The sequence below is a fragment of the Lontra canadensis genome, unplaced genomic scaffold (genome assembly GCF_010015895.1).
Source record: "Lontra canadensis isolate GAN:19392208 unplaced genomic scaffold, GSC_riverotter_1.0 scaffold4, whole genome shotgun sequence".
Classification (NCBI taxonomy): domain Eukaryota; kingdom Metazoa; phylum Chordata; class Mammalia; order Carnivora; family Mustelidae; genus Lontra; species Lontra canadensis.
The window spans coordinates 51,896,632-51,911,404 of NW_022630998.1; the positions used below are offsets into that span (position 1 = coordinate 51,896,632).

The following is a 14,773-nucleotide window of genomic DNA, read 5'->3' on the forward strand; positions in this document are numbered from 1 at the left end:
CAAAGCCAACCAAAACTGAACATGTCCGTTTGAAACATTCTGGAGAGCTATGCTCTCAAGTGAGTGTCAGATACTTTTTAGTCTCTGAGCCAATACTTTTTCAAAAAAAGTGAGAGTTCTACTCTGACCTGGATCATCTGGGTGTTTGTTGCAACATGTCAGCAGATTGCTCCTGGGTCTTCAGCCCCCTGACGCTTCACAGGCCCAACTGAGTCCTCAACGAAATTGTAGGGAGCATGATAGAAAAGGTCTCCACAGTTAGGACACAGAGGGCTGGACTGCATCCAAGACACTCTGGTATTTTCTACTGAGACCAAAGGAGACTTGAGAACCTGTAGTTCACTAACTCTTCCTGTATGTCTTGAACACGGTGTTCAGTGCTGTGGGCTTACCATGCCCAAGAAGGCACAGCTTCTGCCTTTAAGTGCATCACAGCTTAACACAGACACCAGTCTGAGCCTGAAGTCAGCCCCTTAAATGGCCACCAGCCTTCACAAAACTGGGATGCCCTCTGGTTTGCCCAGAAGCTGGAGACAGCTGTAGCAAAAGTCTACTCTCCTAAACAGTGTGTTGTGCAATGCCAGGGCCTGCACTAAAGCTGATTTTGAAAGTTTTGGTTTTCATATTACTAATTCTAAGAGGATTTATTTTTCTCACTAGCCCAATTGAAAAAACAGCAATGTCAAAGTTCCCTTGACTTGTTTGCAACCTATTATAGTGTAATACATACAACATGTGTGTTTATGATTATTTCAAGAAGGAATGGAATGATTCAAGTCTTGATTTAGGGTCAGATGGTCACCCAAATTCTAGGGTGGGGGATGGGAGAAAATATATAGTTCAGTACCTTCCAAAGTTAAGTATGTTCTGTTTTGAGAGCCTAGAAGCAATGCTAAACGCAACAAATATAGGATGGCAACCCTTACAGTAATGAAAACCAGTTCGGAAAGTTTATCTGAATCCAGTTAATATCACACAGGGAAGCATTCTGCAGCAGTTGAGCTCACTTTCAAAAGGAAAGCCTATCAGCATGTGTGGGAAGAAATGTTACTCTCCAAGTTTGAAGAGACCTGGATTTGAATCCCAACTATGGCACATACCCATAGCCATAGGCAAGTTACTTAACCTGTGTTTTGGTTTCTTCGCCTGTAAAATCGGGCTATGAAGATCTACCCCTTAAGGATTAGGTCTTTAAATATGGTTAAGGTAATATAAATTTCTTGGCAGCAAGTAGCTATACGAAAAACACTAGTGTTTCTCCCCACCCTACCACTTTACCAAAGGATGCAGAAGTTGGGGTTTTAAGGTTTTTTTCGGAAGGGGGTGGGGTTTTTTTTTTAAGGAAATAACTCGAAGTTTAACGGTTGTGTTTAGAAGACAAGGATTAGCAGTGCATAACCAGAATTTAATTTGTAACTTATTTTCACATTGACTTCACATATTATTAAATCATACCTATGCACAGAGTGATAGTCATAGACCTATTTGGAGAACTGATCAAAAATTCTACTAGGTTTCAGTTGAAGAGTTGGTTAACAATGAGGTATCAGACAAACTGATTTTCTATAAAGGAGAAGTCAGGTTTTGCTTTTTATTTATGTAGGTTTTTTTTTTTTTCTTTTGGTGCAAAATGGTGGTTTATTAAAGCACGGGGACAGGACCCATGGGCAGGAAGAACTGCTGCCCCTGGTTTTGAGGGATGGCAGGTTATGTACCTTGCGGATGGGGGGAAGGGGAGGGGAAGGGAAGTTTCAATGGAACTTTCATATGCTAAAGAGGGCCTACAAGGTGCCAAGGTGCCGTGTAGTTTTTAAAAGCAAAGCTAGAATTTGCAAAAGCAAAACAATTTAATTAAGAAGTCATTCATTTTAAATAACTTACTTAGCACCTGCAACATTCCTGACACTGTTCTAAGCTCTACGCCTTCAGACAGTGGACAAGGACCTATCCTCAAGAGTTTACACCGCAGTGACTTCCAGTTTTCTTTGATGTCTTTAACACTGAATACTGGTAGCGGAAACCAGTGAGTCTGAAGCAAACAAGACTAAGCACTGGGAAGGGAAAATCCATGAATGATAAAAATAATCAGATTCCCACTGAGTCGAGATTTCTACCTCCAGTGTGCCACATTTATAATAAAGACTTACTGAAATGCACGGAGTTATTCTGAATCCTCAGTAAATACTCAGCTGTCAGAATACCAAAAAGAAGTTCCCCTGCGTTTGTGTAATGTCACCTTCCCAAGACGGGGATCCTGGTGATCACAGCCGAAATGATGTGGGGGACTGTGAGGACTAACGGTTATCAGTAGACACTTTTCTTACTATCACTTTACACAAAATCTGGTTACAAACAGGATCTAGATTTACATGCAGGACATGAACTGTATAGGAGATATGAGCTGTATCTGGGAGGTAGGCTACAAGCAGGCAACGAAGTATGACATGTGAAGGAATCTCTTAGCTTTAAATAACAAGGCCAAGTTAAGGATTCTCCACACTTATCAGATCTAAGAGGACGCCATGAAAGCGCTCCGGGGATCCTCCCATGTTTATTCCGGGTGTCACTGGCCCAGGAAGACTCTTGCCCTCCACTCCTCGAGTTTTCTCACAGGATCCTACTCCATCCCAGTCACATTACCGAGGGTCCAGGTTGGTTCCAGCGATTCCTTTGTTTTTTAATTGCAGCATCTTAAGAGCCAATTCCAAGCTAGACACCTATTCGCTCATCGTTGGAGGTCACTTGTCATTTGAGACAATAGTACCCTGTAAGAAATAGACATAAACAGTATTAGCAAGCTAACTCCTGCCCCCAAAACAATGTATAATACTCTTGAAACCAAGCTCAATGGTCAAGGCCCTGCAGTGCCTCAGCAATCCCTGTAGCAAGATTCTCATAAGGAAAGCCTGCCAATTTGTTTCGAAAGGTTTCAAAAATCTCCTGCTGGAGCCCTTGGAAGTCAAGAGAGCGATTCCCTCGTAAGTCTTGTAAATGATAATTGATCTCATCCCATTCATAACAAGTACTATTATATTTTGCAGGGTTAATACAGAAGGATGTCACAGTCCAATCACCAGTGACTTTTCTGAGTGACCACCTCTGTCTCTTATCTCCAGATCTTTCTCAGAAATCGGGGGTGCAGTGGTTATCAGCGGGGTCATTGGTTTTCTGGGGCCTGATGAGCCAAAGAGGAAGCCACAGTGTTTCGGAGGCTCCATCACCATACCTGAGGAATAAGAGCAGACCCTTTGCCTTTCCTTAATAGGAGGCCAGGAAGCCATTCATTAAAAGATTTAATAGGAATAGACGCTTCAAGGGATTGCTGTGGTTGTGAGAAGTTTTTCTGCGGCTGTCAGACTGTCGCCTTGGCATAAATTCAAAAAATTAAGAGTAAATAGAGTGCTAAAACATCCTTGGGGTTTCCCCCTTTTTTGTTTAATTGCAGTTTTAGTGTATAGTGAGCTCGTTCAACTCTACCTTATCCTTGTGGGTTTTAAGGTATAACTGTAATATGATCAATCTGCCAAACAGAACAAAAGGCAGTAAAATCTGTGGCTTGTGTAAGCTAGTGCCTTCATTGTTTCTGGTAGTAGGGACCCCCGTAATGCTAAAACATTGCAGTAGAGCTGACAGCAGTAAAGAACAAGAGGATTGAGAACTGCCCAGAGAAATCTAGAAATAATGTGTCAGTAACACGTAAATAAGGTTGAATATGACCTTGTAATCCCTCTGGGCCCACACAGGGCAGAGGTCGGCTGCTTTGTCTCAGGTGAGTGGTTACAGAGCCAAGACCCCTCAAGGACATTATCAGCAGGCCAAATTGTAGGTCGTTGGCCAACACTGAGAACAGAGGATGGAAATATCTGCTCCAGAACTAAGAGCCCTTCACATATTCGTCCCTTAATAGAAAGCTTCATTTGGGGTCGACTTCCTACAGTTTCTTAGAAAAATGAATCTCTTTATTAGTACTGCTGAATCCTCCTTTCCTGAAGTTTGAAGATTGAGTAGGCTTTAATATAGAAGTAACAAAATTTCGTTCACCTGCCGAAAAGGTCCAGGAACAGTGACAAACCGTAATTTGAATCTCACTATAACAACCAGCGTCTGACTCCTACATGTACTGTAACTCCTTTCATAGTTAAGCTACTCCGTTCAAGCAGGAAACCAACCGTATTTGGGGGTAGAGGTCTGTATCGGTTTGTTGACAATTTATAAGGACATCGAGATGGACGTATAAAAGCAAGCCTTAGGAAGAGGGATATCAAAAGCAGCACTCCCCTGAGTAGCAGGGACTAAGTCCATTAACTGAGAGTCGCTGTTGGGTACACACTGAATAGGAATTCTGTGATCCCACATTTATTGGGGCCTGGGGTTTCCCTGATGAGGGTTCGCAGAAGGATTTCCATCTTTATTGGCTTTTGACTTACATTTCTTAGCCCAATGTTTGCTTGCGTTGTCAACAGTGGGGGAAAAACATTAGGCAATTCAATCTTCAATTTATTGGGGTGATTGGCAGAAGAGGGAGCAATCAGACAGGGCGGGAGAGGGCACTGTTTATATATTCTATTTGTCCACAATTAACATTTTGCCTGCAATTGTTTTTAATAGCCATGGTTTCTAATGCTGTTACTCAGGCCTTATGTTTAAAGGATCCAACATTACCACAAGCTTTTATAAATCATCCAGGACATTGCCAGATTCTCAGAGGTTAAATCAGGGCCTGGCAGTCTTCATTGGCATTATCATATGCTAATGGTCTTAATTTGTTTTCCGCTTACCCGAGTTTCCATTGATTCTTTTAACCTGCCAATAAACTCAATGTATGGCTCTTTAGGCCCTTGTTGTATTTTTGTTTAACTAGGAGTATAATCGACACCAGAATTAATTTTTTGCCAGGCTTGTAGGGCCACATCACATATGCAGGAAAGGGCTGCAGGAGGAATGTTATGAGTTTGATGATTAGACATTATCCAAGCTCCTGTTCCCATGTTGAGTAACAGCTGCAACATTCCCTCTGTCCTAAACTCCTGAACTTTTCATTTGCCTCCTCAGAAAGCCACATTTTCCATTGTAGAAGTTCAGAGAAGACTAATACCATTTTAGTTAGGAATTGAAAATCATAGGGTATCCAGCAGGCATTACTGTTCCAACTGGATAAATATTCCTAATAATACAGAGAAGTAGATCTGCACATGGAACATGCCTTTAAATTCTCTTACAGTCTTTATCGGCATCCCATCCTAAGTATTTGGCCTATTAGCCTGAAAGTTACAGGGACAACTAAGTGCAGCTCATGGGGGCAAGATGGTGTAGAAACAGAATCGTGTTTTTTAGTTTTTGTTGGTCCTAATTTTAACGTGCATAAATCATTGAACCCACTGTCATTTCACTCATCCCCAAAGAAGTCTGCTGCTATTTCCTCATCCTCATCCCCAGAGAGAATCAGAGATGCAGTGGCCAAAGGAGAAACATGGCATTTGTCCTTTTTGCCGATAAGTAATTTTTTTTTACTTCTGGTTTGAATTTATTAGGTTGTTTTATCATCTAACTCAAATGTATGTAAAGAAATGGCTGTTTCAGCCTTAAGATCATCTTCTTTAGGTTTCCTTCCCAAATTTGAAATTGTTTACCAACGCCCGTATAACCCAAAACTCAGAATTTTTTCACCTCGTCTATAAGCTTTTTCCACATTATGACATACATCCTCCCAAACTGCCTGTTCCCAAGTCCCTTCTTTGGAAAACCAAGGATTATATTCACAAGTAGCATCCAGACAAGCTCTTAATCGACCACTGGACACTCGAGCACCTCCCTGAGATAAAAGGTGTTATACTGATGCTAGGAAATGCTGGACGTGACTTTGATTCTGCCCCCATCATTCTCACTTACCTCTTTCTATGAGGTCTCCAAATCACTGCGTTACTGTTTGTCAATTTCAGGTCCCTGTTCAGGTGTCACTTGTCAGCTACACGAAGGGGGAATCCTGGTGATCAGAGCTGAAATGATGGGGAATTACCAAATGATCAGTGATCAGTAGACGACTTTTTTTTTTTTTTTTCCAATCACTTCTTTTATACTTTACATAAGATCTGGTTACAAACAGAAAATAGATTTACAAGCAGGGAGTGAACGGCGTGTGAGATGTGAGCTACGTGCAGGATGTGGGCCACATACAGGCAATCAACTGTGACACGGGAACGATTATCTCTTAGCTTTAGAAGTCCAATGCACTAGCCATTGTGCTAGGGAGCCTTATCTCTTAGCTTTAAATGACAAGAGCAAGTTAAGGATTCTCCACACTTATCAGATCTAAGAGGAGGCCTTGAGTGCGCTCCGGGGATCCTCCCATGTTTATTCCGGGCGTCTTTGGCCCAGGAAGACTGTTGCCCTTCATCTCCTGAAGTTTTCTCATAGGATCGTACTCGACCCCACTCAACGTTGGCGAGGATCCAGGCTGTGTTCCAACAGTGTAGCCTTCTTTTCCAAATGTAACTAATTTCTTAAAGTATTCTTAAGAGCATATCTCACTGGGGTGCCTGGGTGGCTCAGTGGGTAAAGGCCTCTGCCTTCAGCTCGGGTCATGATTGCAGGGTCCTGGGATCAAGCCCCACATTGGGCTCTCTGCTCAGCAGGGAGCCTGCTTTCCTTCCTCTCTTTGCCGCCTCTCTGCCTACTTGTGATTTCTGTCTCTGTCAAATAAATAAATAAAATCTTAAAAAAAAAAAAAGCATATCTCACTTAAGTGAGCCTCGCAACTTGAAAGCAGATCATAGTATAATGATTTTCGACCTGGTCAAGGGGATTAACATTCTCATCCCAGTGTCCTGTAAACCTCAAACCCTAGATTCTCACTCACAGACTTGGGAACTTCTCTAGAGGTCAGCTTCCTCTTCTATAAAACGAGGAGGACAGCAGCATCTATCAGAGTTGGCCCACTGCTACAGTAATAAACTCAAAATCTCAGGGGCCTGACACAGTTAAAGCTTCTTTCTTGCTAGAATCATAGTCCAATCCTGGATCACAGGTAACCTTCATCAGTCAGGTCCTAAGCGTCATAATTACATGGTTCTGGAATCTTCTCCAGTCTTGCTGTCTGCATTCATTTGTTGGATGAGGAAAGAGAGAAGGAAGGGAAGGAGACCCCGTGGATTTTGTTTTCTAGGCAGACCTGCGAGGGGCTTCCTCCCACTCTGTCCACGTTGCAATGATCAGGACTCAGTCTCAAGGCCACCCCTATCTGCTGGGAGGCTGGGGAATGTACCCTGTGCACCCTGGAGGAAGAGGACATAGAGTTTGGTGAACACATAGTGGAGTTCAGCACAGTACTTAATTCGGAAGATTGTTTAGAGGATTCAGTGAAAAATCTACATAAGAATTCATAAAGACCATTGGATTGATAAGTATTAGACTCTTAGCTTTATATTATGTGCAGAGATGACTATGAAAAGAACTTTAAAGCTGCCCATACTCTTTACCCTCTTTACCAAGCATCTTAATCTAGAGTCATTTTGTTAGGGTACGGAGCCGACCACCCCTCAATTAGACAGAGAACACTCTCGATAATGCAAGTCACACAGCGAGGTTTATTTCCAGGTAGCTGGGGTCCAAGTATCCGCTCGGCGCAGCGGGTTTCAACAAGGACCCTGAGCACTCAAAGCCAAGGGCTTATATATCATTTTCAAGGCAATTTTTCATAGCTACATACGTATCTTGCACCCCACTTTGACAGTTTAACTTTGTTTAACCTTTTGCCACCCCGGCGTCACCCTGGAGCCATCCTGGCGGTTAAGTGAGATTTAGGTTTAGAAGAAATTTAACTTTCTTTACATTTCCTTCTGCCTCAGCCTCCTTCAGTTTTATGGGGCGACCCTAGGCCTTGAGGAACGGAGCCATTTGTCTCTGGAAATTGGGCCATTGAAGAGATGGCCCTTTTTGTTGTAAATCACCAGGACATTTGCAAACCAAGGGAGATTCCTGTCTTGCAGGATTGTGATCTCTGCAAGTTAACTATTTGTTTTTCTTTAACATTTGGTCCCTGTGGCTCCATTGCCTAACCGCCCTGGTGGTATATGATTAAGTTGTTTCTCAGGTTTTAGCTACTTTCTCTTATCTCAAGTTACGTGCACCCTGTGAGCTGGTTAGGGACGCTCAGTAAAATGGCTTCCCGGCCTTCAGGATGGCCATTCTTATGCTAACCCACTCCTACGGTGCAAGGTGCCAGGTTTGCTTTGCCAAGATGGCTGTACTTATGTCAGGGCTAGACTCCAGGTGGGTACAGCCTTGTTTTTCTTGGCCTTCACACCTGGAACTGGTTTCTGGGACTTGTTTTTAAGTCCCCTGGGGGAAGGGGAGCAGGGACAGTTTAAGGGTTAAACAACAAAGTTATTGTTTAACTTCAATGGAAGCCTCTGGCTAAAATAGAAATATAAAATAGGTCCTTACAATTTCAGAGATACTTTGTGTACTGAGAGTGTGGGCAAGGAGAAGAGGCCATCTTTTCATGGTATACTCCCCAATAATACTCGTCCTCATGGTTACCTTTCCCAGCATAAGCTCATTGTATTATTAAATGATGCCTAAATGGTGTGACTTCAAGCTCTAAAGAAGCTGAGATTCACCAGATGGACTCATCCAAGCTGCCACAGAGTGATTTCTTCTAACAGTGTAAATCAGATCATGTCAACATGCTCTCAAAACCCTTAACTGCCTTTTCACAGACCTCAGAATGAAATCTAAATGCTTTATACAGAGTTTGCATCCCCCATCCTATATCCCAGGATCAGCCCTGCCTCCCTCTCCAGACTCATCTCACATGGCTCTCTCTCCTTCTCCATTCATTCCTTCAACAACTATTTATCCAGTCTCTGTTGTAGCCACTGGGGATACTGTAGTAAAACAGTGTCCCTCCCCCTGTGGGTGGGATATGGCAGTTTAGCGTGACCCCAGTCACAAGTGGTTGCCTCTGTGGCTTGGCGCTTGCTGCTCTGTTCCCCCAGCCTGGCTCCTAGAGGCCCATGTAGAACAGTCACTGAGCCTGTAATTACTCTCTCACAGCTCCCCATATACATTCTTTATAGCACTGAACAATTTGGAAAATCCTTTTGCTCATTTCCATTTGTTGTCTGTCTACCTCTACTACATTACAGTTCCCCTGAGAGTAAGGATCTTGTTTATGTAATTCTCTGTAGTATTCTCCATCCCTGTTTTCCTGGCACAAAGCAGAACCTCAGTAAGTATCTGTTGACTGAATGGCTTAAGGACTGATTGAACTGACAGGCAGCAACCAATGTATCTGGTGATGGCCCTTGGGTCTGGGGAGAAAGTGGGACCTCCCTTTTCCTTCCTGATAGCCTGTGCTCACCTTTCCCCTTTCTGACTGTGGTTTTGTAGGGAATGACACCGCTCCACTGGGCAGCTTTCCACAACCAGCCTCAACATACTCAAATGCTGCTGAAGAAGGGAGCAGACCCCACGCTTGTGGATAAAGACTTTAAAACAGCTCTCCACTGGGCAGTCCAGGTGAGAAATTGACCAGTAAACTTGCCTCAAGTTTAGTTGGTGTAAAGCCATGTTACAAGTCTCTGAGTTTATCAGACCTGAAGGATGGAATTATCAAAGGTGCAGCCACTGCACTGATATGGAGGTTAAATGTGTGCTAGAGCAAGGAAGATGCACGCTGCCCTCCTCCCGTCCCTTCATGTCCAAAGGGCCTGACCACAAACCTGTCACTTTGGAGGATTTGAGTGCATCAGTTGTGGAGAAGAAACCCCTCCAAGGTACAGAGGGGGAAGAGAGCCTGCTTTGGCTGTTATACACACACGCACACGCGCGCACACACATACACACCACCTCTCTTGCTTGCTCTCTTACTCTCTCCATCTGCATGCTTGCTAAGTAGCTCACAGTGCACCAGGATAAACCTTCAAAGTTTTATTAGGAAAATCCCTTCAAAGTCTTTTGACCATAACTCTCTTCTTCCAAATCCTCCAAAGCAGAGTTACTCCAAGTGACCCTGAGTTCTGGGCTGAGCAATGAAAATCATGCCTCTTAACGCTATCCCATGATCACAAAAGGGAGTCTGTCTTAGAACACATGACGAAAGAAATTAGAATAGGCCCAAGAAGTCTACAGCCCAAAGAGGGGGAAAGTGAGAATAAGGTGAAAGAATGCCCATAGCTACCATTACTGACGTGCTTTCTATTTTAGAGGAATAGATTAACTCAGAGTCATGTACTCTGTCCTTCAGAGGACAGTAGTATTACGCATCATTTCAACCAAGTTACCAGCCCATTCTGTCTTTGGCTACCCAAGCAGAGACACTGTTAACCTTCATCAGCCCAATAAAGGCGCCCTTGCCGAGCTGCTGCCAGGACGCTGGCGAGAGGGGGTTTCTGCCTGCCCTGCTGGCCGTTTCACTTAATGGTTTCACGTGCCAAGCATGCCAGAGACGAGCACCTGGCACTTTCAGGATCGAGGTAAAATTGAAACTGAAGTGATTTGGAAACTTCTCTGGTTTTGTAACTCCAACTTTGATTCTAGTTACTCTGTACTAACATGAGCGCTGGGCAAAACTGCGAAGTGGGCAAAACTCTGAAGTGAGCAAAACTTGTCCTCCCCACCTGCTGTAGCATCCTCCTACATACTTTCAGTATCTAATCTCCCACCCTGCCCCCCTCATGCCAGTCCCTGCCGGGCCAGTCCTCTGGCTGAGCAACCGTGTGTGCGGGTCCTCAGCTGAGGTGGGACTGGTATCCAAATCAAGCATTTCCTGTATTCACCCTCATCACCCTGGCATTCTGATTCCACAGATCTGGGATGGGGCTCACACCCCTGCTCCCATGTCCTCTACTCCACCCCCGCAATTTAGAGCTGCTGCTGTGGTCCCGGCCTTGAAATGGAATCAGCCACAGTGCTTGTAAAATGATAGGTTCCCAGACCCTACTCCTGACCTTCTGATTTGGACTCTTCAGGGGTGGGAACCCCTGCTCTTATCCTCAAAGAGGCCATTTGGCAAAATGAAAAGAACACCCAGTACTCAACTCAAAAAATCTGTTTGCATTGACAGACCTGGTTTTTATCTGAGAAAAATCACCAATCCCTCTTGGATTAACTGTGTGTCATTGGGGTATGAATGAGAGTTTGTGTGTGACAGCAATGTGTAATGTGCTAGGTAATTAGAATAGATAACCATTTTTGTTATGGTAACTGATTTCCTCCACAATAGCTTAATTATCATACCCACATCTTCTTCTTTCTCTCTACCAAATGATAGGGCTTTTAATGTGCTACATTGATTTCAGTCCTGTCTGCACTATAAAATCATCTAAAGGGCTTTTAAGCAATACTGTTACACAGGCCTCACACCCTAGATTTTCAGCTAGTTGTTCTGGGATAGAGCCCAGGCATCCATACTTATTAAAGCTTCCCTTCACCCCAGGAATTGAAATGTGCACTGAGGGTTGAAAACATGATAAATGAATTCATATTAATGGGTACTAAAATCTTATCTACTCATACCTAAGATATTTGCATCTTGATCATGATTTGGTATAAACATACTGCACCATCCATTTGTTTACTCAATTGCCTAATATATATTTCTTGAGCACCCACTGTGTATCTGCCTTTGGGGGTAAAAAGGATTAACTAGACAGGTCCCTTCTAAAACCCCTACAACTGTATGAAACATGCTATGCGTGAAGATGTAAATATGTAGGCAAACTCTTCTGAGGAAGTCATCCACAACTTTCTTCAGTTCCTCCCTCAGTGTAGATCAGTGACTATCCCTAAAAGGTGCAGAATCACACTTGTAGGAGAACCATGCTCCCTCTCTGTCCTTGTGGTTAGCAGTGAAATTCAGAAGTGGTGTGTCCTGCCCTTTAATCTGCCAAGAAGACTAAGGGTAATTCCAAATGTCAGCTGAAACCATGATTACACTTGCCTCCTTTAGCCTTCTGGTTCATTTATAGCACAGGACCAGCATTGTGCTCCTTTTACAGTTTTTCCACATGAATGAGTCTATTTCCCTTTGTCATTTATTCCTTTCCCCAAACTTCGTGCTTTTCTTTTGGACCACATGAGCCCATGTTTAAAGCCATGACACTTTCAAATAATAGAGCCTCTGTATTTCACCCAGATAACCAAGGCAAGAAAGATTGGAAACATTAGGCCCATGAAGTGGTTTGGGGTTAGGCTTCTGCCCCATCTCTCAAGTGCCTTGGTAGCTGGTGATGTCCTCTTGTGGGCCTGTTGCCCTCCTTCACCTCTCCTGTCTGGCCAGGAGACCCTGCAGAAGTTCAGTCCTCAGTCTTTTTCTTCCTCTCTTCCTCAGAAAGTCCATCCCATCAACTGTCATTCTACTCAGAAGATTCTCAAATCTGACCTCTCTCTGAAACTCTAGACTCACATTTCTAGCTCTCCTTGGCATCCCCACATCATTTCCCAGACCCTTCAAACTGGACATGTCCAAACTTAACCCGTGGTCTTCCCTTCCTATCACATTCTTGTCCTCCTAGTAGCCCAAGCCAAAGAGCTTTGCATCATCCACACTCCTTCCTTATCAGCCTTTGTGTCTAGTTGGTTGTCAAGACCCCTCAATTCTACCTCCTCAGCTCTCACATCTCTGTCATCTCCTTTCTCTCCCCATTGTACAGGTCAGGGTCACAGCAGGAAACATAGCCCAGTCGGGATGGGATAAATTGGGCGGAGATTCCTGAAGAGGCTATCACATACCACAGCAGATTGCGATTAGGGCATCTGGCTCTAAAAGGGCATGGGAGGGAGTGGTTACTAAGACACAACAAAAGCTGGAGCTGTAGGAGAGGGCCCAGGACAGTAGGTATAACCTTTGATGTAATGACCAAACTGTGGCCCAGCAGAGAGAGAACTGAATGATAAACACCCCAATTTCTATCCTCATACTCCTATCTCTGGTCAGTGTCACTCATTGGCCAAACCCAACCAGAAGCCATAGGGCAAGGAAGGCTAAATGGAAGAGCAGAATGGAAAAAAGATGGGAGCAGGATGGAAAAAAATGGGAGAGTAAACCCGGAAGAGCAAATGGAGACAATTTTTCACTTTCTTAGATCAAGCTTCTACCATCTCTCATCTGAACAGTTTCACTATCTATATTACTACTTTCAACCCTTTCTTTGTCCCTTATATTCTTACATTGCCACCAAGGGCTATTTCTACAAATCCCAAAGGAATATATGAACACAACTGTTAATCCTACCAGGATAGTTATGGTCACTGTTGGTCCTTGACTCAAAAACCTTCTGTGAGTTCCATTTTTTGGTACAGAACAAAATCCCTGGCCTAGCGCCTACTGTTGTAAACAACCACTCCCTAGTCCCCACCCATTCCTTGACCTCTCCTCTTCAGCCCATATAGGCTTTATTCCAGTCACACCAAAATACGAATGGTTCCTCCAGTACATCATGGAGATTCAGTCTGTCTCCATCTTAATCACCCTCTTCCTTTTTGTTGAAACCCTTCTTGCACTCCCCACATCATTCCTTCTGCCTGAAGAATCTCTGCTTATTCTTTCTTATTCCTGAAGACCCAAAGGAATGCCACCTTCTTTGTTGAACTCCCTTTCAGAATTGTTCCCTCTGAGTTGCCCATCTAGTACTTTCTTATGTCTAGGACTGGTGTTGCAAGCAGTGGGATGGCTGATTTTTCCCTTATAGACTGTATGCTTAAGGACAATATGCCTTATTCATGTAGATGTCTCTCCAGACCCAGAACGGATCTTTGTGAATCTTAGTTCCTTTAAGAAGTGTTCACTGAATTCAATCCAATAAATTTACCCATCTCAAATCAGCGAGATTAATGGCTTACTGAGTTCTCTTTGTAGAACACCATTTGTTAGCTCAACTGAGACTTGCAGGAGAGTAATTCCTTAATACTAGGAAGGTTTTTCTAATGGTATGAATTCTAGAATAGATATGATGGCAGGTCAGTGAGGGGGCAGGTATCTAGTGCTCCTCAAATCTCACCAGTAGCTCCCTCCTCTGCTTATTAGAAGATGTGTTTCTTTGGAATCTTCCTTAGAAGTACTTTCTTTTCGTGCATTTTTAAAGAAGAGTAGAAAGAAAAGAGCTGCACTAATATAAAACAACTATTTCATGCTTGTTCATTCAGTATGTGGTTATGTGGTTAAGGAAATTAAACACACACACACACACACACACTCACACTCTCACCCTTCGAGCTCTTTAATATAACATTTGAGCCTGGTTTGGTCCAGCATGGAATCCTCCTCCTTCCTGTGGTGAAGATTTGTGGTCAACCTTTTGGACTGTGTCAAAATCTTAGAAATATACTTTTACCCTGAATATATTCAGAGTGACAACGGATAAATGTCATATACCAGAGGGTCCAGTTTGTACAGGGAAAGAATCTTAGAGCTAGAAGTGACTATGCTAATTCATTTAGTCCCACCATCCACTTCACGGGTAAAGAAACTAGTGTACCAGAGGTTGTCCTTGGAGCAAGGACACCCAGCACCCCGCGGAGGCACCCAGGCGTTATCTCCCAGTGCATGATAAGAGGAGGACTACAAAGCCACTAAGCCTAAAGTAAACAAAAAGAAAGTCAAGTTTTCTAAACCAATACCCGGCAGGAAAGGCTGACACACTTAGCGAAATTGCAGGCTTGAGGGGCAACCTGAGTTTAGGGCCACGTGGGTCAGCTCCCCAGCACCTGGTTATAGAGAGAAAAAGAGTGCAGGAGAAGAAGATAACAGGGACTCACCTAAGAGGGAATACAT

At 43.6% G+C, this 14,773-nt stretch overlaps 1 protein-coding gene across 6 annotated transcripts in view; it reads left to right on the forward strand.

The window, feature by feature from the left end:
• ANKRD55 (ankyrin repeat domain 55) overlaps positions 1–14,773 on the forward strand; it is a 156,000-nt gene that overhangs the window by 119,822 nt on the left and 21,405 nt on the right. For all 6 annotated transcript variants that reach the window (XM_032850366.1, XM_032850381.1, XM_032850384.1 and 3 more), the window contains one exon: positions 9,391–9,519. In XM_032850366.1, coding sequence (XP_032706257.1) covers positions 9,391–9,519 — 129 coding nt within the window. The remainder of the gene's footprint in view (positions 1–9,390; positions 9,520–14,773) is intronic.